At 49.7% G+C, this 22330-nt stretch overlaps 1 protein-coding gene, 1 long non-coding RNA gene and 1 pseudogene across 5 annotated transcripts in view; all 3 read left to right on the top strand.

Annotated features, from left to right (window-relative positions):
• The window catches only part of LOC103545303 (ral guanine nucleotide dissociation stimulator-like), a 254438-nt gene that overhangs the window by 133514 nt on the left and 98594 nt on the right, over positions 1-22330 (top strand). For 3 of the 4 annotated variants that reach the window (XM_070593036.1, XM_070593035.1, XM_070593037.1), the window contains one exon: positions 1897-2007. In XM_070593036.1, coding sequence (XP_070449137.1) covers positions 1897-2007 — 111 coding nt within the window. Of the gene's footprint in view, positions 1-1280; positions 1496-1896; positions 2008-22330 lie in introns of those variants that run through there. The other variant, XM_070593043.1, reaches the window with a different exon arrangement.
• Positions 7804-10639, top strand: LOC103541471 (uncharacterized). The gene is made up of 6 exons (XR_011532726.1): positions 7804-8354; positions 8795-8869; positions 9446-9472; positions 9843-9964; positions 10170-10273; positions 10614-10639. It is a non-coding gene; the product is annotated as an uncharacterized lncRNA (long non-coding RNA).
• On the top strand, positions 17993-21534 carry LOC139079449 (olfactory receptor 2L5-like; annotated as a pseudogene).

Genomic DNA, 22330 nt, shown 5'->3' with positions numbered 1-22330 from the left:
AAGTGAATGTGACCAGAGAAGGGCAGAAAGGTGGCGGTGTGGCTGGAAGGAGCCTGAGAAGGGAGAGGAGGGCAGATGGGGGCACAGCAGGGCCAGGTGGTGGGAACTGGTAAACTGTGCTTTTTGCCATTGCTCTCTGACAACATTGCTCCAAGAGCTTGAACCCAAAAAGTACAAATCCTTAACATCTCACAAATTCTGTGTGCCAGGAAGGGGGCACAGCTCGGCTGGGTGCTTCTGCCTCAAGGTCTCTCTGAAGCAGAGGCTGAAAATCTGAGATCCTGCCTGTCTGTTGGCCAATCATTCCCTCCGTTCTCTCCTATAGAGCCTCTTCATATGGCAACTGAAAACATGCGCACTTGCTCCCCCAGTTCCAGAGAATTAAGAGGAAGAGAGAGAGAGAAAGATGGAAACAGGAGGAGGGAAACAGGGAGGGGGCTGGAGAAAATGAGTAAGAAGGAAGGGCCAGGATTTTTATTCTTAATCCTGGGTTGTGTGCCATCCCATCACCTTGGCTGCATTCTGTTCAGAAGCCAGTTCCTAACCACTGTGTGGTTCCACAAGGATGCGCACAGCAGAAGACAGTGAGCACCGGGAGCCATGGTGGAGGCTTCCCACCATGCAGGCCGACATGAGGCACTTGGGTCTGATTCTAAGCCAAACAGGAGACCATCCAAGGTTTCATGCCAGTGAATGGAAATATCTGAATTTTGCATAATTTCCACTTGTTAAAGCTACAGACCTGGAAATGAGGCCCAGAAGGGCAGTGATTTTCTCAAGGTCACAGAGCTGGAACCCAGCCTGTTTTGAGGGGTACTCCACACTACATTCCACCCCTTCTTGTCATTCTTTCATCTCTAAGTGCGTGCATCAGACACATGGAAACCAGACCACAGGTGTTGTCGCTATTGTCTCTTCTACACCTGAGGACGTCCCGAGGGAGATATTTCTGGCATCATCCCCTTCGTGCAGGTTGGGTGATTGAGGAGGCCCTGGGATGCACAATGGCGTTCCCAGTACAAAGAGCTTGTAGGCCAAAAGAGGTCGGAACTCAGCTGTATGTCCTCAAGCTGGAACCCTGGTTCCATCTCAAGGTCTTGTGTGGGGCACTGTGATGGGTATTTGTGTGCAGTTATGGAGATGATATGGGCAAGGAGGGTGAGCAGCCAAGAACCCAGAGGGGTTTTTGGTGGGTGTGATTGAAGGAAGGTGCCCAGGTAAGGGAACCCTGAGGACGTCACCTCACTTCCTTGGAGACAGACCCCAACAGAACTTAGCACACTGGCCTCCAGGCGCCCACATTCTAGACATAGCCTCCTATCGAGCTCACTTGAGTGGAGACATTCAAGAGAATAGCATGTTCTCCTGTTGTCTCCCGACTTGTCGAGGCTCTGGTTTCAGGAAAGCCAAGAAAAAGAGCCTTTTCAGTCACTATAGACACTGGCTTGGCCCTCACCTGTACCGCCACTGGCCATTTGTCAGGAGGAGCCCTCAGGTAACACAGGGCAGGCCAACCGGGTTAGGCCACAACTGGGTGCCACCCCCACACCCCTTTGAGCCTCCTTGTGTGTTGGGGGGAGTGGAGTGAGGGACGGCGGGGCTGAGCGAGGACCCACCCTGGGCAGGAGCCGTTTGCTCTGTGTTGGAAGACTGGCAGGGTGTCATGTTCCCAGCCTAGGTGGTGGCTAGCAGGATGGGAGAGTGGGTGCTGGGGACCAAGCGCCTCTACCCATAGGTTAGTCCCGAGCCATCCGGGTGTCATCTCATTCCCTCCCTTGCTGGAGGTCTATGTAGATGCTGCTGGGTACCTGATGTATGCTGGGGTTTCTTCCTGTGAGCAAGCCGAGGTAGGCCCCTCAGACCTCCCGGCCTGGCTCTCGGGCACTGTCTTTGCAGAGCTGCACACAGGAGGTGGTCGAAGAGCTGACAGATGGCTTCGGGTACTCCATCTCACTGGACAGGGGGCAGCTGAACCTCGCCACCATCAATAACCAGGGCTGCTCTGAGGTGAGAGTGGGCACGGAGGGGTCTTCCCACCCAGGACCCTGAGATGACCAGGGCTGGCCCAGAATCCAAACTCAAACTGCCGTTCTCCTGGGACCCTAACAGGGCTGTCCACCCTGAGTGTCCCACAGTCCCATTCCCAAAGGAATCTGGACTTCCTCTTCTCCCCACCAGCTACATAGCAGGGTAGGAGGGCACTCCTTGCAATTTCCAAGGAAGATTAGAGAAAACATTGATGTCATTGTCACTTCCCACTAGGCCCTGAGTATCTTTGAATTTTGCCTTTTTTGGAACATGGAACCTCGATAAGGAGGGTCTCCAAACTCCCTTTGATGTAAGAGAAACAACCATCAGCGTGTTTTGGAAGTCAAAGGGATTCTCAGAGCGTGTCACTGCCCTGTGCACTGTTTCCAGACCGGGGAGGGGTGAGGTGGCCACATAACATTTCCCTCCATGTCAGGGTCCGATGAAGCCTCAGGCAGTTAGAGGGAAGGTCTCTCAGCCCTCACTTGGGCCGGTTCTCAGTTCTGACCCACAGGACCTTGAGAAGCCACTTGGCATGCCTAAGCCTCTATTCTCCTCTCTAGAGAGGGGGTGTCTGTTGAGGATTCACTGGGCTGGTGCTCTTCACAGAGGGAGGTCTGTTGTTCCTCAGTGAGCAAATGGCCTCAAGGGAGGTGAATGTTGAATCCTTCACCGCCCAAAGTCAGATTGTACTTTGAAAGCCCAGAACCTTGCTGAGTGTGGGAGCCCCTGTCTCTCCTGTGGCACACGTCTGGCAGGGGCTAGGAGTTCCCGGGTGAGCTGCAGACCTCGAGGCTCCTGTTGGTTCACGGTGGTGCCACTGACTCTATGTCTCTCTTCATCCCACCCAGAGTGGAGGTGAGTTCAGTTTCTGTCTAAACGAGGCCTGCAGGATGCGTGCCCTCCAGGCAGGCAGGATGGAGCACCTGTCAGAGTCCCTGGTACCAGCCTTCCCAGGTAGAGTCATCATCTGCAGTGGTACCACATCCATGAGCAACTACTTGGTTTTCGGCTCATCCCACCGGGTCCTGGACCAGCTGTTTCCCAGGTGACTGCCCTCCTCCTCCTCAGCACAGTGGTGACTCTGCCCACTGTCAGCTGGGTGTCTTGGGAATGTCACCACATCATTCTGAGCTTCGGTTGGCTCCTGTGGACAGTGGGGTGGGGTAGGATGAACTTGCTAGGGTTCTCCCAGGGATGAATGGGATCAGCCATCCAGAACTTCCCTGCTGTCTGACTCTGAGAGGGCTGTGGGCCATGCTGGGGTTGTTTTTGGTGATTATTTCTCTGTATCCCATGAAAAGTAGTCTTCCTGTGCCATCGCTGGCTTGTGGCCTTTCTGAGTTTGGAAAAGCACATGCAGAGCACCCTGTCAAGGAGTTTGAGATTCCATCCTGCTGGCCTTGCTGCTTGTCCTTAGTATAGACATTTACGGATCTCTGGGGGAATGGGGTGTTCCCAGGACAACCATATATCTAGGATATTTCTGGATGGAGTTCATTCAACAAGGTATATAAAGCACCTACTCTGGCATGACATCTGGAGACACTGAGAGTAACTCACTGAATGAAGGAGACACCCTCCCTTGGCTTCAAGTCTAGTCTGAGTGTCAGACAGTCACATTTGGCCTTGGTCGCATGTCCCGTCCACCATCAATCCCGTGTGATCCCCTCATACCCTATGGGAGTTCTGGAAGCACCTTCTTCCCTTATGAGTGGGATGATTGTCCACAGGACCAACCTAAAAAAGTGAGTGGTCTGATGGAATACTACTCAGCTGTGAAAAATGACAAAATCGTCCCATTGACAACAACATGGATGGACCTTAAGGGTATCACGTTAAGCAAAATAAGGCAGAGAGAAATAGACAAACTGTGTGGTTCCTCTCAGTTGTGGAAGATAAACAAACACATGGACAAAGAGAACAGATTAGTGGTTACTGGGGGAAAGGGGAAGTGAGGTGGCCACAAAGGGTGAAGGGTGCAACTATAAGATGACTGACAAATAATACTGTACAGCTGAAACGTCACAATGTTGTAAACTCTCATAACATCAATTCACAAGTAATCAGAAAAAAAAGTGAGTGATCTTTGGGTAAAGAAGGAGGACCTCCTGTCTCTAGATAACAGAGTAGGGGGAGAGGATGGAGGTTGTGGCTGTGGCAGGCCTGGCGGAACCCTGCATCTCACTCATCTTTATATTTCCATGGGAGGGCTGAGTTCTGGTGGCTTCCACTCCAGGAGTACAGGAGTCATAGAGAGCTGTGGATGGTCCCAGGGCCCCTCAGAAACAGAATGGAGGCTGGGCTGAGTTGTTCCCTAGAGACACATTCCCACCAGACTCCCAGCTCCTTCTGGCTCCTTTTCTCCACATCCACCCCTTGTGACCACCACCACCAGGTCCAGAGCAGGAGGTGCCTGAGCAAGCTGCTCAAAGTCTGCCTCCATCCTCAGTCCAGCTGCCCACGTGCATGGAGGGCTGGGTGGGGTGGGCTGTGTCCAGACCCTTTGGGAGAAGAGTGTCAGTGGGAACAAGAGACTCCCACAGACTGTGTGTTCAACCTGCCGGATGAGCAGTCCTGCCACTGCCAGGATGGCCAGCCAGGGATCAGAGCTGGGGTTGGGCTCTCCTCTGGAGGGAATGGGCTGGCACAGGGGCCCAGATGCTAACCAGGGTGCCTTGGGAGGCCAATGTTTAAGGAAAGGCTGGGCCTCTGACTCTATGGCCTATCTGTCTCCCACAGTGCTATCTATGTGATCCTGGGAAGCTGGCTGGACCAAGGGCAGGATTTCAGGGAGCCCCTGCAGTTTCTCTGTCGGATGATGAGGCTGGCCACTGGTCACATCAGCTTTGGTGGCTCAGACCTGGAGGGCCATGCCTACCATCTGCCGGGCCACCTGGAGCCTCTCAAGGCCACTGAGCCCGAGCAGAAAGGTGAGGGGACTGCAGTCTGGGAAGACTGTCTGTGCTGGGGTTCATGGGCTGGAATTTCCTTAAAGGCAGTGGAGTCTTTCCTGTCTTTGGAAAGGCACGGGAACTGTCAGGTGTGTGGGTGACACTTTCTCCTTATCCTGCTCCAGAGCCAGCTCCAAAGCTCCTGCCACATCCAGAGCCAGAGCCAGAGCAAGAGCCAGCCCCTGGGCTAGAGCCAGCTCCAGCTCAAGCCCCACCACCTGTGGCAGGGTTGAAGCCAGCATCACCTGCATCGGACCCTACAAGGCTGGAGGAAGGGCCACCAATAACTTCAACCCCAGTGCCACTGCATCGGACCCTACAAGGCTGGAGGAAGGGCCACCAATAACTTCAGCCCCAGTGCCAGCTCCTGCACTAGAGTCCACTGGATCCTGGGCTGTGACCACCGAAAACCAGCTGAGGGAGGAGAAGCCGAACCTCTTGGACTTCCCTCCCCAGCTGGTGGCAGAGCAGCTGACAAGGATGGAGGCGGTGAGCAGCGGGGCTTGCAGGGCAGGGGGCACCTGCCTTCCTGTGCCATGAGCTGTCCCACACCTGCCATTCCCTGATCCAAAATCTGGTGATCTGGGTCCACATTCCTGCTTCCCCATTACCAACACTGTGACTTGGGCACTTTCTTAACCCCAAGCACTCGCTGTCCCCACGTGCACAGCAGAGCCGGACACTAAGGGCACCTGCTACACGGGGTGGCTGTGTCGATGAATGAGATGGAACAGAGTGGAAGTTGGGCAGCGTCTGGCCCTTTGGTGCGGGAGGGAGCTCACTGAAGTGCTGACAGGTCCTTGGGTCGATCACGCATGTGCCCAGGGGGCCTTCACATCCTCAGCACTTATCAGGCACATGATGTGTACTGACTCCAGTGGAGACAATCACACAAAGCCGGTGCTTCTCCTTGCCTCGAGGAAATGTGCATGGGACCAGAGGGGGACCCGAGGGGGACGCGAGGGGGACAGGGATGGGTGGAAGATGGCCCTTGGGGTGGGCCAGTGAGGGCTCTGTTCCGGAGCTTGGAGGAAGTGAGACGGGGCTGGGAGCAAATGCCCTCCCTTCTGAACAGCACTGTGTCCCGGGTCATCTTGTGCTGGCACCTTCAGTGGACACAGACAAAACCCAGGGAGTCCCACACACCTCAGAGATCACATCCTCTGCTTCCTGAGCTCCCGCTCTGTCCTTACCCCTCCTGGGACTGTGAGGGACCATGGATGCCGAGCTGGGGTGAGGCAGTGCTGGCAACACTCTGAATCTTCCTCTGGAGCTGTTCAAGTAGTTGGTGCCTGTCAACTGCCTGGGCTCCATCTGGTCCCAGCGAGACAACAGGGACCACGAGTACCTGGCACCCACCATCCGTGACACTGTGGCACACACGAACACCTTGTCCAACAGTGTCATTGCTACATGCCTCGGGGCCCCGGGCATGACAGCCCAGGAAAGGGCCAGGGTGGTGGAGCTGTGGATTCAGGTGGCCAAGGTATGTCATGGGAGGCCCATGGAGGCCCTGTCTGGAGTCGTGGGAATTGCCTCTTGTTTCTCAGCTCTCGAAATTTAAGTCTGTGGTCTGAGTCCCTGCACTGTCCCTAGACCCTCCTGTCAGGGCCACACTGACCTTGACTTGAGGTCCTGGTGGTGGAAATCTCACTTCTTTCCTGTGCTCCTTCCTTGTGTTCAGCTAAAAATCCTTGTGCCTGGCAGTGTTACTTGTTGGGTCCCAGGTGTGCCCTGCCTGGGTCTCCTGGGCATCTGTCTCATCCAGGACAGGAGAAGTCCATGAGGGGACAGAATCCAGAGCTGGAGAGCTCCAACACCCCCTCACAGCTCAATCTCTTCCCTTTCCCAGGGGTGCCGAGGCCTCAGAAACTTCTCTTTCTTCCACATGATCCTTTCTGCTCTGCAGAGCCCTGCCATTAAGCGTCTCAAAGAGACCTGGGGACAAGTTTCCAGGTGGGTAGGCTGCTCTCCATCCAAGCACCACGAGGGTGAGGTGGACCGGCAGCCGGCATTGGGTCTCCATGGCCCCCGTAGTCAGCTGAGACCACCTGGGAGACAGTGAATGCCTGGGACACAGACTGATAAAGTTCCTGGGTCTCTGAGTCTCTCAGGGCCCTTAGGCCAGCAGTTCTGCCCAGGAATTCATTTCCTTCAATATCAGATCCTGACTTGAGCCCAGTTGGAGATTCTCAAGTGTTTCCTTTGCAGCAAGAGAAATCTCCATCCAGCTGAAACCAAGAGTGTTCAAAACACATCTGTGTGGTAGATATAGGAATGGAGGCCCCAGGTGACAACAGGAGAGGCTCCTTCCCAGTCCAGTGGGGACCTCTGGGCTCAGAGCAACCCAGCAAAATCCCTCATCCAGGCCCAAGGCTGTTTGGATCTTCTGGGATCTCAAACAAACAGGATTTGCCCTTCAACCATCTCATAGTCTTTCTTTCTTTCTCTCCCCACTCCCCCAGGGAGTGTTCCTACACCTTTAAGAAGTGGTGCAGGGGAGAGCAGCAAGTGAGCAGGAGACTGTTCCTGAAGGTAACCTGGGGCTGGAGATCTGGGAGGAGGGGTGAGCGAGGGGGCCGGGAACATCCTGAGGGCATCCTAGGAAGTGGGGCTATGGTAAGGCCATCCTGGGGTTCAGAGACCCCTGTCAGGGGGGCAGGAAGGAGATGCTGCACGGCCCCCCCAACACCCACTGCCGTCTCCCTCCATGTCTCAGTTTGGCTGTTGTTGGGACACACTCTGGGAGTGCAGAGTTCGCGACCGGGGTCAGTGGTGGGGCAGGGCGAGAGGTGAAGGCAGCGGGGACAGGGATCTGGCTGGGAGCGAGAGTGGCCTCTCCTCAGTGGGCCCTTGAGAAAGTCTCTGCCCCTCTATGGGCCTCAGTCTCCTCCTCTGGGAAATGGAGGGAGATGACGTGGTGCAGGCCTCACGGCGGGGTGATACCGTCCAAGGGAGGACAGGAATGGGAGGAGATTTGTGCTGGCTCCTCCTCGAGAGGTGAGGGGAGAGCAGTGATGACAGTCAGATGACACAGAGTCCTCAGGAGAGCGCTGGAGGCAGGTGGCTTTCCCCTCACTCTTTCCTGATGAGGAAAGAGGCTCAGGGAGGCCTGGGCAGGCCCAAGGTCACACAGGAGTGAGTCCTGGAGCCAAGACTGGTCTAGAATCAGAGCACCCTGGAGGCAGGATCAGCATAGGCAGCGGGGGACTGGAGCCAGATGGCCAGGGTCTGAGGTCAGGGCCCTTGGGGGACATGTGGAGGGGAGCAGGGCCTCTCTGACCCTGTCCTCGGCACTGACAGGAGGCGAACTCCGTATTGGCCACTGCACAGAGGGCCCGCCATGGAGCCTGGGAGAGGCGGTGGCAGCAGGTGAGGGTGCCTGGGGGGCAGGTTCCCAGGAGTCAGAGGAGAGGGGGCTTCCCCTCCCAACTGGAGGCCTCCCCCAGGAGAGGGTCCTTCCTCCTCCAGTGAGTCTGCTGTGGCCGCTGAGCATGAAGTACCTTCATTGGCAATGAGCAGGAGGAGGTCTGGAAGGGCTGGGAGCAGGATGGTTTTGCGGTGGGGAGGGGCAGGGGCCACACACCCTGGGATTGGCCAACAGCCAGCCCTGGGACGTGACTGGGGGAGTTTGGTGTTCCTGGAGGGGATGGGAGGAGGGAATTGTGTGTGGTGGGGGCTCCTGAGGGTCCTAGGCTGCTGTATGTGGGAGCCTGAGGTAGGCAGGGGGCTGGGATAAGGGGTTTCAGGGGAGGGTTCATGGGGGCACCTGAGTGCTGGAACTCATCACCATCCCCACCTTGATGGAGCAGGGTGTCATCCCCTCCCTCGAGATGATCTTCAGTTACCTGTAGCTGCTGCATGATGAGACGGATTATTATGTGGAGGTGAGTGAGCCTGGAGGTGGGGCCGTGGGATCAGGCTCCTGAGGGTTTGGGAGGAGAGAGACCTGCCTGAGCCCTGAGCTCTCACACTTGGAAAGGTCCTCTCTGCAGAGCCTCCCAGCCTCCTGTGGAAGCCAGGGCATCAGGCCCATCTCAGCAACGAGTGATGGGAGGCCCTGCCTAGGCCGCCATCCAGGCTCCCTGGGTGGCTAAGGCTCGGAGCTGCCTGGCTGTGTGGCCACAGGAGGTGGTGGCTGAGCTGGACTCAGCCTCTCCCTCTGGCCCTGCCCATGAGGGAAGAGAAGTCGGGCCCCTCCCAGTCAGGAAGCACATCAGTGGCTGAGCTGTCCCTTCCTGCCTGAGGCCTCAGTCTCCCCATCTGTCATCAGAGAGGGTTAGATTACAAGGTCTCAGCTCCTCTGCCCCAAGGTCTGGAGCCCAGAGCCTGGCCCAGGTCCAAGTCCGGTCTCTGGAAGGGCCTGCCCACTGGCACCAGTGCAACACTGGAAGAAGTGGGAGGGGGCCTAGTTCTGGGCTAAGGGGGCTGTTTCTGTTGGACTTTGGCTGTCTGCCTTCCAGGGCAATGTGCTCAGCTGTCGGAATGAGGTAAGGAGCTGCGGCCTCACTGTGGTGAGAGTGGGTGTGTGGAAATCAGAGAGCCCCCCTTTCATAAGAAGCCCTCAAGCCCAATCCCTGGGGTCAGACATTTATTTGCAGAGTTCAATATACAGAGCTGGGGATCCTGTGGCGTTGGCGGGTGGGGGAAGGGCTGGCATCAAGGACCCCTTCCTGGTAGAGGATCTATTTCGGGCCAACTGTGAGAACAGGCACGTCCTGACTGGAATTGCAGGGAAGGAGGGTTCCCAAGTTGGCAAAGGCCCCAGACTGGCTCCATGTCCCCCCTACACCCCCTCCAAGAGCCCTGCAGGGTCCCCCACCCAGGCCATGTCTCCATCTTGTCCTTTCTCTGTCCCAGGAATTCAAATTCATCAAGGACATCAAGCTGGTACAGAAGGCTGCAAATCTGTACACCATGCAGCCCGATGAGCACTTTGGGGCCTGGTTGCAGGCCGTGGAGCCCCTGAGCGAGGAGGTGAGGTGAGGCAGGGCAGGAGTTGGGTGAGGGCAGGGCAGACTCTCTCTGCAGAGCAGCTCCAGTGTCCATGGTTGTGGCTTCATGGTCAGCCTCAGATCTGGCTGCATGGTGACCCCTGGGGCCCTGGGACTCCAGCTGCTGGGAGGCTCTGGGAAGCACAGATGAGGTGTGGCTCCTGGGAGCCCACAGCTCCACTCTGTCCTGTAGCTACAGCCTGTCCTGTCAGCTGGAGCCACGATACCAGTGGACCAGAAAGATTCCACTCTTCTTCAAAGACAAGAAGAGCCACTCATCTTCCTGCCCAGGGCTGAGTGAGTGTCTGGACTGGCAGTGGCTGAATCCAGGGGCTCAGTACAGATTCAGGCCAAGTCTGGCCATGGGAGTCAGATAGCTGTGGTGCTGGGGCCCCAGCTCCACCCCTGAGCAGTCCTGTAACCGGAGATTCCCCTCGCATTTCCAGGACTGGTTTGTTCCTCTGTGAAGTGGGTGACACTAAATATCAGCCTCTTTGTCAGGGACAAATGGGGTGCTGTTGGCTGACCGAGCAGTCAGCACCGGGGCTGGGGCACAGGGTACAGTGGGTGCAGGGAGCAGGGAGAGTATGCTGCAATTCTGGGGGAGGCCCCCTAGGAAATTCCTCTCTCTATCCAGACACCAGGCCCCCAAAAAAGAGCCCAGTGGTGGTGGCAGATGACGCTCCTTAGACCAGCTGAACTACATCAGGGACAAAGCGGGGACACTCAGGTGCACGGGGCCACCTCTCAGATGCTGATATGAATGAAAACTTTGTGATCCATTTCCTGGGGTCCCTGAAGACCACAAGGGAGTGGACGACCACCCCCATCTCCCTGACACATTTTCCCCAGCGCCTATTTCCCTCTTTGGAGGGGCCATGTTCTTGTTGTCAATGATAAATGCTAAGTTTGGGTATTCTGTTAAATTTCTGTTTTTTTGTCAGCCTGGGAGTGGATGTGTGGTTCTTTCACTCTCTGTGCTCATGGAAATGAGATCCAGAATCTCACATTCCTCCTTGAATTCAGAAACCTCGCAGAGTCCTCAGCTCAGGGCATGTGGTGAAGGGAGAAGTGCCAGTGCCGTCCCTGGCTGCTGAAGGACAGTCCCGTGTCCCCCTCACTCAGAGGACAGGATCATTGCAGTGTGGTTCACCTGGTCCTGGAGCAGAAGCGGCCCCTCCTATCTTCCGGGGCTGAGATGTTGGAGAGACTTTCTCTGGCAGAACAACAGCCACGGAGATGGGGGTGTCTTTAAAAGTAGCTTGCTTGGGGCCAGCCCAGTGGTGCAGCGGTTCAGTTCCCATGGTCCCCTTTGGTGGCCTGAGGTTCGCTGGTACAGATCTCTAGTGTGGACCTACGCACCACTTGTCCAGCCACACTGTGGCAGCTGCCCTGCGTATAAAGTAGAGGAAGATGGGCACGGATGTTAGCTCAGGGTCAGTCTTCCTAAGCAAAAACAGGAGGATTGGCTGCAGATGTTAGCTCAGAGCTAACATTCCTCAGCAACAAAAACGCTGGCCCTGGCCTGTGCCTAGCACAATTCCTGCCCAGGACCGTGGCTGCTTTTCTGTACTTGGAGGACGAGGGAACATTTTCCCAGTTCCTCTTGCCTAAATGAGGAACTTGTTTTCTGATTCAGTCCCTGGAATTGCATCTACCGTAAGAGGGGAAAATCCTGTAAAACCTCAAAATGTGCACGTGGAGAGGGCGAGGCTAGAGGAAGGTCCTGTGCAAAGGGACTAAGGGCAGGCAGGACTCTCCCTCTCTGGGCCCCTCTAGGGTCTCCCTGTTCACCTTTGACCTGGGCTTGGTCCTCCTGGGATTCGGGTCAGTGACTCTGATTCCCATTTCCTGCTTATTTTCTCTGCAAGGCAAAAGATTGGGGAGGCAGCTTTTAGAGCCACAGCCGGGTCTCCCTCCATGAACCTGGTGCTCCCCGTGAACTAGGATTTTCAGCATCCCTGCCCTTCTGCATGCAATTCTTTCTTAGGGCAGAAATTCCCTAGATGCCCCTAGCCTTTCTGTCAGGTGCATCGTGGCCACTCCTTCCAGGCTGGACGTGATGGATCCCAGGTGAGCTCTGGTTTTCCAGGATAACAGACCATCATCCTGACCAGGAATGACCCCACAGTGTTCCTTGCTGCCCAGGGTGACCTCTGGGCCTGTGAGGGTCTCAGGTCCATGGTCTTGGACAATCACCAGTTTACACACTCTTGTGTAATTTGACTGGCTTTCCCTAAAGTGGTAGCTGGGCCCAAGCCCATGAAACATGTAGCCCCTGGGTGACTGGCGTCTTTTCCACAGTCTTGTGCTGTGGTTCTGTCATCGAGGTGTGAACCTTTTCTGTTGGGAAGTTGGAAAGATGAGGCCTAAGAAGGGTGTGAGTTGGGGGTCCTGCCGGCAATGCCACCAAACTAATTTTCTGTGGATGTGCATGGACACAGCCTCACCAAGTATAATCCGGAAATGCTCCCCATGTGGGTGTCCAACAGACACTGGCCTGGCTCAACTGGAGAACTTGCCTGATAACCAACAGCTAAAGGGTGACCACCCAGCCTTTAGAGCCTCATCCCCAGGAAACACCATGTAAGCAAGGACCAGATGAATCGCTTGTCACTTATGAGTTATCCCCTCCTTCCTGATGGCTGCAAGTGTCACTCAGACACTCTGCAGGCTGGACTCTGCCAGTGCGGCCATCTCAGGACAGCCAGAAGCTGAGAATAAATCCTGGTTCCCGGCACTCAGGACAGACAGAAGCTGAGAATAAATCCTGGTTCCCGGCAGCCCAGGCCCTTGCTGATGCAGCACAGCCACCCAGGAAAGAGACTTGCCAGAGGAAGGTGGGGAAGGCTGTGTTGTCCCTCCAGGGAGAAAGAGTCATGGCAGGTCCCAGGGCTAGTCCAGGGCCAGGATGAAGGCACGGGTGTCCCAAGAGTGTCTCCTCCAGGACTGGGGTGCTCCTGAGAGCCGACCTGGCAGGTAGCAACATTCAGTAAGTCACATGGGTACAGCTGTGGCAGAGGAGGGACAATTTTTCCCATCTTTGGGTTTCCAAATTGGAAATTGTTTGCTGAAGTCCGTGAGTAAAGCAGTTAGAAAATCTGGATGACTGTCGGTGTTGCAATCCAATGTACACATCAGGATAGATGCGGAGAGGGCTGATGGCCACTCTGAGTTTATTATGACCAGCGTTTCAATATATACATAGCTTACATCTGTTAAACATACACAGGTGTTCTGGATGAAGTAATTAGCGAATGCCAAGAATTCTTAGTGATTTCTCAAGGAGCCCTCCCTTGGCCTCTGTTTTGATATTATCATGTTATTGCTGTGCTCCTATATTTTTATCTCGGAGCAGGCAAGGTCTCTTAGGCAACAGTCCCTCCTGCTCCCAATATCGATATCGTTTCTCCATATGTGTCCCCGGGTGGCCGCCGCCTGGCTTAGGCTGCCCCACCCTGGAGGTCTTACCGATCATTGGCTAACCGTCCTTCTCACCTCCGGGTCACAGTTTGTTGGCAAGCCTTTTCCAGTGATTATTAACCCTTCCTGTGTCAGGGGCGGCTACAATGACAGGTTTATTTTTGAAGGAAAATATGAGTTACCAAAACTGGCTTCCTAAGAGCTAACTAAAGGGAAGAGAAAATAATGTGAATCTCTTGAAATGCCTCAGGTGCATATAGTGTCAGAGAGAAATCCTCAAAGTATTTAGGAACTGGAAAGCCGGGTTCTGTTTAAACTGTTGCAGGTGTAAGGTGGGGATGGGTGTTTGCATCTCGTCTTCCAGTGTAAGTGAAAACAAGATCACATTAGGAGTGAACTCAGTCTTTTCACAGTGGTGTAAGACATGGGATTGTACTCCTCACTCTCGTACCTCAAGAATATCTTGCCACGTGGTCCATTCATTGATGCATCTTCCATTTACAGGAGCTAACAAAAAATCTGTCCCATTGACAGCCATACCATCCAGCTAAATGCCACCTCACCCCACTCACAGTGCCCTGCAAGCCTCTCTTGGTGATCTGTCTCATCACAGTGAGGGATTCATGCCAGAGTATTCCAGAGCCCTGGGAACCATATTCATACCACCTCCAATTGCCAAGACAGGAGGATCTCTGAATGGGAAACCTGACTCTCAAACACTGCCTTTCCCTTGGCTCCCCTTAGGATTTGTCCCTGAATGACATGATTGGACCATTCACCCGACTGCTGCCCCCTCGGTTTTGGTGGCTCTGGAAGAAGTACCAAGATGTACTGGCCTTTCCTTCACCACTGAGGAGACTAATGAGAATCCCTCTTGACTCCTCAACCTGCCCTTAGGTTTTGATGTCTACACTGCCTGTCCCAGTGACCACAAGACCTTGGAGACCACTCTGACTCTCCTTAGGGAATTGAACTCTCTCTAACTACAACCACCAGACTAGAGCAAATCTGTGGCCACTGTTTTAGGAACAACTTCAGTATTTGCAGCTAAGGTTGGAACACTTCTGGAGATCTACCAAAGCCCCTGGGTAAGGGGTCTGGATTCTGGAGAGAGAGCTTCTGGTCTTCACCAGAAGTTCTCTCATCCAATCATAGGGAAAGGCAGAAGCTCGACGTATGTCATCCCGAGGACATCTCAGTTTGTGAGATTATTAACTGGTTTGGGAAGAAAGATGATTGTAAAGGAGAAGTGCCCTGGAAAATTGAGACTCATCCCAGGGTCATGCTCAAGGCCAATGCATCCATCACACTGCTCCTGCGAACATTGGCTGAGGACAGCTCACAGCTCTTTCCCTCACAGGACATGCCCACAGCATAGGGAACCACCTAACCTTAGGACACAGCCCTCTCAAGGGACAGCCAGAGGCCCATGTCTGGCCGATAAGGGAATAAGAAGCCAGCTCTCAATTTGGGACAACACCAAAGGGCCGTCCCAGCTCCAGAGATACTTGAGGGTTGGCAGAAACTCAGTGGCAAGTGTCTTGTGCTTCAGCTTCTCCTTCAACTATCCCTGCCTTGCTAACTTCCGTAGGGATATCTCCCCAGAACACTTCCCTAAACCTTCCACATGGAATCCTCCCCCTCACAGTCTCTTTCCAGGTCCCCATCTGTGACAAGCGGCAATCAGCAGACATTAATGCAGAACACAGCAGCATGAGATTCGGCAAATGCTGTTCTGGAAGAATTATCTGTTAGGCGATCGGAGAGGGTAGGTCATTGTAATCTCCAGGATAACTTAGGTAACGCTCTGGTAATAAATGCAACAATTGAGAAATTCATGACTAAAGATGTATTTCTCCTCAGATTTACATCATACATTGATAGTTGAGGTGAAGGGACCCCTGCTTCCTAAGTCACGTGGGGCAAGGTTGATGGAGGCCCCACGATCTTGTTGGTACACCATCTGAAACTGATGCCTGCTTCAGTTGCCACCAAAGGACAGAAAGAGCACCTAGGGTCTTACACATCCTCTTTTAGTCTTTGGCTTAAAAGTGATGCCATTGGTCGGAAGGTGCCACGCATCCTTTCTACAACCAAGAGGTCTAGGAAACATAGTCTTCTGTGTGCCAGAGTGAAAGTAGAAGTGGATGCTGACCACCACACTCTCTTTCTTTTCACAAAAGATATGATTGCTCTCCCTCTCACATAGAGAATTCACTCACCCTCTTTCCCAAGGAGGACATCTGAATACCCGGTAAACTCAGAAACCCTAGCTGACCCTTGGGCTAATGGGACAAAGACTTCAGGGGCCACACATGACATAGAATACAGAACTCGCAGGAGTGGATCCAAAAATTCACTAAAGAAACTAACAAGAACTATTGTAATAAGCAGAAACAAGAAACGCTGGGCATGGGGAGAACCTGATATCCACAATTGTCACATCATCCTATTCCAAATACTCAGTCTTCTGCAAGAAGTTGCAGGGCATACAAAGAAACAAAGAAGGATGGCTCATACAGAGGAAAACTTAATGATTAGAAGGGGCCCTTGAGGAAGCACTGAGAGGTTATTGCAGAAACTTTTGTCTGCTTGTTGCTATTCACATTCCTGTGCTGAGCTTATGTCTTCATAAGCTTGTCTCAGGGATGCTGAACAGCTCTGTTTCAGGGTAAGACAGAGTCAGATGTCATGGATACCAGCAACTGATTTGTCTATTTTCTTCTGTCTTTCTCCATGACTATATCTACTGTCTCATCTTGCTTTACAAGCAAAACCTGGAAAACCTACAAAAGCAATTGTTTTTGGGTTTTTCTACCAATAGTACAGAAAATATGGCTGTTGTTTTTGGTGCTGAAACTCAATTTTGTGGAGTAAATTTCAACCTGAATTTGAAGTTTGTTTAAAATAGTTAAACGTAGAATAACCATATGACCTGGCACTTCCACTCCTAGATATTTACCCCCTAACATCGAACACAGGTATACAACCAACAATTTGTATAGGAATATTCACATCAGCCCTGTGCACAATAGTTCAAGGTGCAAGGTGCATCAACTGATGAAGGGAGAAACAAAAATGGGTACATCCATGCAATGGGATAGGAATCAGCCATGAAAAGAAGTGAACAGCTGGTATGTGTACAATCTTTAAAAACATTATGCTAGTGAAAGAAGGCAGACACAAAAGGAGAAATCTTTATGTTTCTGTTGATACGAAAAGTCCAGAAAAGGCAGATCAATAGATAGAATGTCCCTTCCTGGTTGCCAGAGGCTGGGCATAGGGTGGAATGCAGAGCGACTGCTTAATTTGTACAGGGTTTCCTTTAGGATGATGAAATCTTCTGGTATAGACAGAAGTGATGATTGCACAGCACTGGGAATGTCCTAAGCCCCACTGAATTGTGGGTGATTCACCTTTTCACAGTGAATTTTACGTGATGTGAATTTTACCTTAATTTAAGAAAACAATACAGAGTTCATTATCTCCCACAACAGAGTGTCAAGAGCCCCTGTGGCTCAAGGATGAAAGGGCTCTATCAACAACCTCATGACTACTCCAGGAGTGGTAGATTTTCATTTTCTCTCATAGTGAGAGTGTTCTGTCCATTGTCACAAGACTATTCTATTCTTGGCCCCAAATGTCCAGAGAGTGAGAGAAAATATGCCCTGTCATACCCTTTTTCACTATACAGGCCTTTCCTTCCAGAAGCCCCAAGGGGACTTTCTGAGTCAGAGTTGCAATCCAGCTCCACCTCTTCCCTATATAAAGAAGTCTACGCAAAAATATTTATAATTAAGTTGTCAAACTTTTAAAACGGAGAGAGACTTCTGAAAGTAGCAACAGAAAAGTGACTCTACGCATACAAAGAAACATCAACAAGCCTACAGGTAGGTTTTTCAAAAGAAACCTTGAGATCAGGAATAATTGATATAATCCAAGCTGAAAATATGACGGAAAGTATATCATACACAGAAGAACTGTCTGAACAGTAATTTTTCCAAAGATATATAGAGGGTCAACGGACACATGAAAAGATGTTAAACATCACCTATTATTAGAGAAATGCAAATCAGAACCTCAATAAGATATCAGCTCACACCCACCAGAATGACTATAATTAACAAACAGGAAACAAGTGTTAGAGAAGATGTGGAGAGAAGGGAATCTTCATACACTGCTGCTGAGAATGTAAACTTGTGCAGCCACTATGGAAAACACTATAGAGATTTCTCAAAAAATTAAAAAGAGAACTACCATATGATTCAACTATTCCACTTCTGAGTATTTATCCAAAAAATGTGAAAACATGAATGTGAAAAGATATTTGCACTCATATGTTCATTCTATTATTCACAATATGTAAGACTTGGAGACACCCTAAGTGCCCATCCATGGATGAATAGATAAAGAAGATGTGGTTATATATATATATATATAGCACTGGACTACTACTCAGCAATAAGAAAACATAAAGTCTTGCCATTTGTGACAAAATGGATGTACCTTGAGCTCCATGAATGGACACTCCAGGGGGTCAGGACATGTGCATGGGCCAGGACTGTGTTGACAGTGTGTGTGGACCTATGGGCCATGGGGTTTATCAGTGGCTTTGCAAACAGCCACATAGGTGATCAGGCCCACCTTCCAAAGCCTGAAACAATTGTGTGCTCCTGTGCCTGGGCCCAGCCTCACTCAGCTACAATCCTGAGAGAGCTGACAACAGCCTTGCAGGCCCAAGTCCCACAGCAATTGTAAGCGCCTGAGCCTAGCAACGAGGTACACTGGGGGCATACTCACTTAACATAAAAACTGCAACAGGAATGTGCTATTAGATCTTGTAGCCAACTGTGCTGGGGCTCCCCAAACCCAATAAACTGACTGAAGGGTCCATATCAGCCACACACACCTGAGCATTACAACAAGCTGGGCAAGGGAGACAACCCAGATGCCATGAGAATCTGCAGCAAAAGCAACCCTGCCACAACACAAGGACATACGTAGCCCACATAGGGGAAACCCCTGGAAGTTTGGAACTGGCAATGAGAGGGAAGGACACGGTTGGGCCTCAAAAGGTGTCTCTCACATAAGGCCACTTCTCCAAGATGAGGAGACACAACTGATCCATCTAATACACAGACATAAGTACAGAGAAAGAGGCAAAATGAGGAGGAAAAGGAATATGTTACAAGCAAGGGAACAGGACAAAACCCCAGAAAAAGAACTAAATGAAACAGAAATAAACAATGTCCCTGACAGAGACTTCAAACAAAAAGTCCTAAGGATGCTCACTAATCTTGGGAGAAGAATGGATGAAGGCAGTGAGATCATCAACAAAGAATTGGAAAATATAAAAAAGAACCAATCCAAAATAACAAATACAATACTGGAAAAGAAAAAGTCACTAGAGGGACTCAATAGCAGGAAACATGAATGCCCATAAGTATACATTGTATCATCTTGTATTAACTCTCTAATTCTATCGTTTCTAAATGTCAGACTTTTGTTTGGTTGTGGTTGTTTTCTTTCTGATCCATTTCCTCCAATTTATCTTTAAAAGCTTTCATTGAATCTATTATATTAATTATTATATCTTTAATTTTTAGAACTCCTTTATTGTCATCTCTCATTTCCTCATATTACTCTTGATATTTGTACTCTGGGTTTAACTTCTCATATTTTTCTGAATGTGAAATTATTTTGTAAAGATTTCTTGCATTTTTACCAATCATTTTTTAACTCAGTATGTGTGCCTGTGCGTCTCTGTGTGTGTATCTCCTTCTTTCATTTGGAGACTTCCTCAAAAGTCTGACGACCTTTGGTCTTACAGTAGTATTATAAGACCGAAGACCTAGAGCCCCTTTTTGGGCAAGGCATGCTGAGCTTGCTCACTGATGTTATTCTCTTTGAAAGAGAATTCACCCACTCATTAACCCTAAGAAGATTCTCAGGATGCCATCTCCCCTTCTCCATTTAAGTGATTGAATTTTTCTAAAAATTCTTTCTTCCAAAAGGTCCTGAACTCTTTCATCTCTGATTCCCCTCCTTTACTCTCATCCACACTTTCTTTAAATGATAACATTTATCTTTTTATTATCATGTTAGTCGAGTTTTATGGCAGAGATGTGATAAATAGATGTGTTTATACTCCCACACTCATTTACAAATAGAAGAGTTTTAAATACATAAAAACGAAAGGGAAAAAATGAATTAGTAAGAAAAGATTCCAGAAAGAAATGTACAATGCTCTATGAACATTGGGAAGCAGATGGACAGAATGCATGTCTTTTGGGAGAACTTGAGCAGAGTCATGGAGGCTACAATGAAACTGGAGTATAGATTCATAAGAAAAGGGTCTATTTTAACTTGAGCAGTTGGAAGTTGAGTGAGGAGGCAGAAGAAAATTGCTTTGCATGAATGGTGTTTGGCAATAAAGATTCATTGTAGATTTCTGAAAGGGAGAAGCAAATAATGAAATGATGTCTAAGCAGCTTGATTTGGCAAACTTCTTGAGGAGAATTCAAAAAAATGAGTTTAGGTCTGCAACGTGAGCTGATAGGCTGCTGCAGTCTGAGAAGTATCAGGGCTTCACTATAAAAGAAAAGCTCATTCCCCGAGGGTCATAAAAATGTATTCAAATATCGGTCTATATTTTATGCATTTGCATTGAATTTTTTCCTATACATTTAAAGTATAAGGTCTGGAATTAGTAATGCTGGAATTATGTTGGGGAATATATCTACATCCTGATAAATTCATTAAAGAAATACATTTTTTCTTACATTGCAGATGTCTATAAAATATTTTGGCCACAGATGTTTGTCTCATCAAGCTTTTATCTGTGAGTCAAAAACTGTAGTTTTTTTTTCAAAATAGGTAATTCTGTTCTTCATTTAACAGCTGCAATTTTTCATGAATAAATAATAGTATGACTAAAATTATAAATTAGAAATGCCTTATTACTCTATACTTACAATTTTGTGTCTGTCTTTAGGAAAATATTAATGAAAACCCCTTGGAAAATTGTCAATTATTGAGATTATTCCACCATCTAGAATTGGCCTGTTCTTCATTTTCATTGTTCTCATTTTCATGATGGCTCTGTTTGGCAATCTGTCCATGATCTTCCTTATCCTACTGGACACCCATCTCCACACACCCATGTATTTCCTACTTAAACAGCATTCCTTCATGGCCCTAACTACATCTCCACCATTGTCCTCAAAATGGCTTCTAATCTTCTGTTTGGAAATAAGTATATTCTTTCATTGGGTATTATATTCAGACCCTCTTCTTGACTTTAGCAAGAGCATAAGGCTTACTATTTACCTCTATGTTCTATGATTGTTATATGGCTGTTTGCTTTCTTCTCCACTATGCTATTCATACGAGGAAAAGAGTGTGTGTGCTGATGTTAATAGGATCCTTAATAATGGTCTCTATCAACTCTTGTACTCACATTGTATATGCCCTCCATTTCTCTTATGGCTGATCTAGAGCCATCAATCATTTCTTCTGTGATGTCCCAGCCATGTTGACTATGGCCTATATGGAAACCTGGCTCTATGAGTATACAAGGTATGAGTCCCACCCTCTTCCTTGTGTTGCCTTTTTTCTTTTTTCTTGAAGAAGATTAGCCCTGAGCTAACTGCTGCCAATCCTTCTCTTTCTTCTGAGAAACACTGGCTCTGAGCTAACATCCGTGTCCATCTTCCTCTACTTTATATGTGGGACTCCTACCACAACATGGCTTGCCAAATGGTGCCATGTCCTCACCCAGGATCTGAATTGGCAATCTCCGGGCTGCTGAAGTGAAATATGCGCACTTAACCTCTGGGCGACCTGGCCGGCCCCTGTGGTACCTTTTATTGGTACTGTGTGTCCCTATGTCTGGGTTCGCCTGGATCTCTACCACATGTAATTAGCAGAATGGAGGAAGAAGTCTATTCGAACTGCAGCACCCACCTCACTGTGATGACTTTCTAATATGTGCCTTTTGCTTACACTTCCTGTGCCTGAGATCCCGCCAATCTCCTACAGACGTCACTGTTCTGGCTGTCTTCCACTCCCTCCTGACCCCAAGGCTCAACCCTGTCATCTACAGCCTGAAAATCAAAGAGGTGATGGGGCCCTGAGAAGAGTGATTTAGAGAATCCACTCAGTGAAAAGGTAGACAAACCATCTGTCTTAGTCTCCAAGTCTCAGTTACACATCTTTTCAGCTGTGTCCAGTCATGAAGAAAACTGATATTCCATGTCTAGAGTGAAGGAACTAAAATTAATCTAGAAGATTCAAAAAATTAAGGTTTCACATAATAATTGTATGTTCTAAGGCATAATTTTTGTTTTTCTTTGTGAACCTCTTTTTTCAGCAATATTAAAGGAATGGATTTTCCTCTAACTCATGGGCAAAGGGGATTAACTAACATGTATAAATGAAAATGGAAAATGCATAAACATGATGCCATTCAGCATACCAGTTCTACAATTCTTTATCTCTCAAAATTAGTAAATTAAGACCAAAGAACAATAAACGACTTAGGATGGACCCGCTCTAATTGGAACCAAATATTTTACTTATTTGTATAATAATTTACATTTTTTCAACCTTATTGAATGCAATTGACTAATAAAATTGTATTGTTTTAAGTTGTGCAGTAGGATGATTCGATATACATATACATTGTGAAACCATCATCACAATCAAGCTAATTGACATGTCCACAACATTACATAGTTAATTTTTTGTTGTTGAGAACAGTTAAGACCTAGTTTCTTAGCAAATTTCAGGTACATAATTCAGCACTATTAACTACAGTCGCCCTATTCTACATTAGAGCTCCAGAGCTTTTTATCCTGCATATCTGAAGTTGTGTATCCTTTGACTAAAATTTCCCCATTTCCCCCACAGTCCATCCTCTGGTAAGTGTCA

The sequence above is a fragment of the Equus przewalskii genome, chromosome 25 (assembly GCF_037783145.1).
Source record: "Equus przewalskii isolate Varuska chromosome 25, EquPr2, whole genome shotgun sequence".
In the NCBI taxonomy this organism is placed as follows: Eukaryota; Metazoa; Chordata; class Mammalia; order Perissodactyla; family Equidae; genus Equus; species Equus przewalskii.
This window is presented reverse-complemented; position numbering and strand designations above follow the sequence as displayed.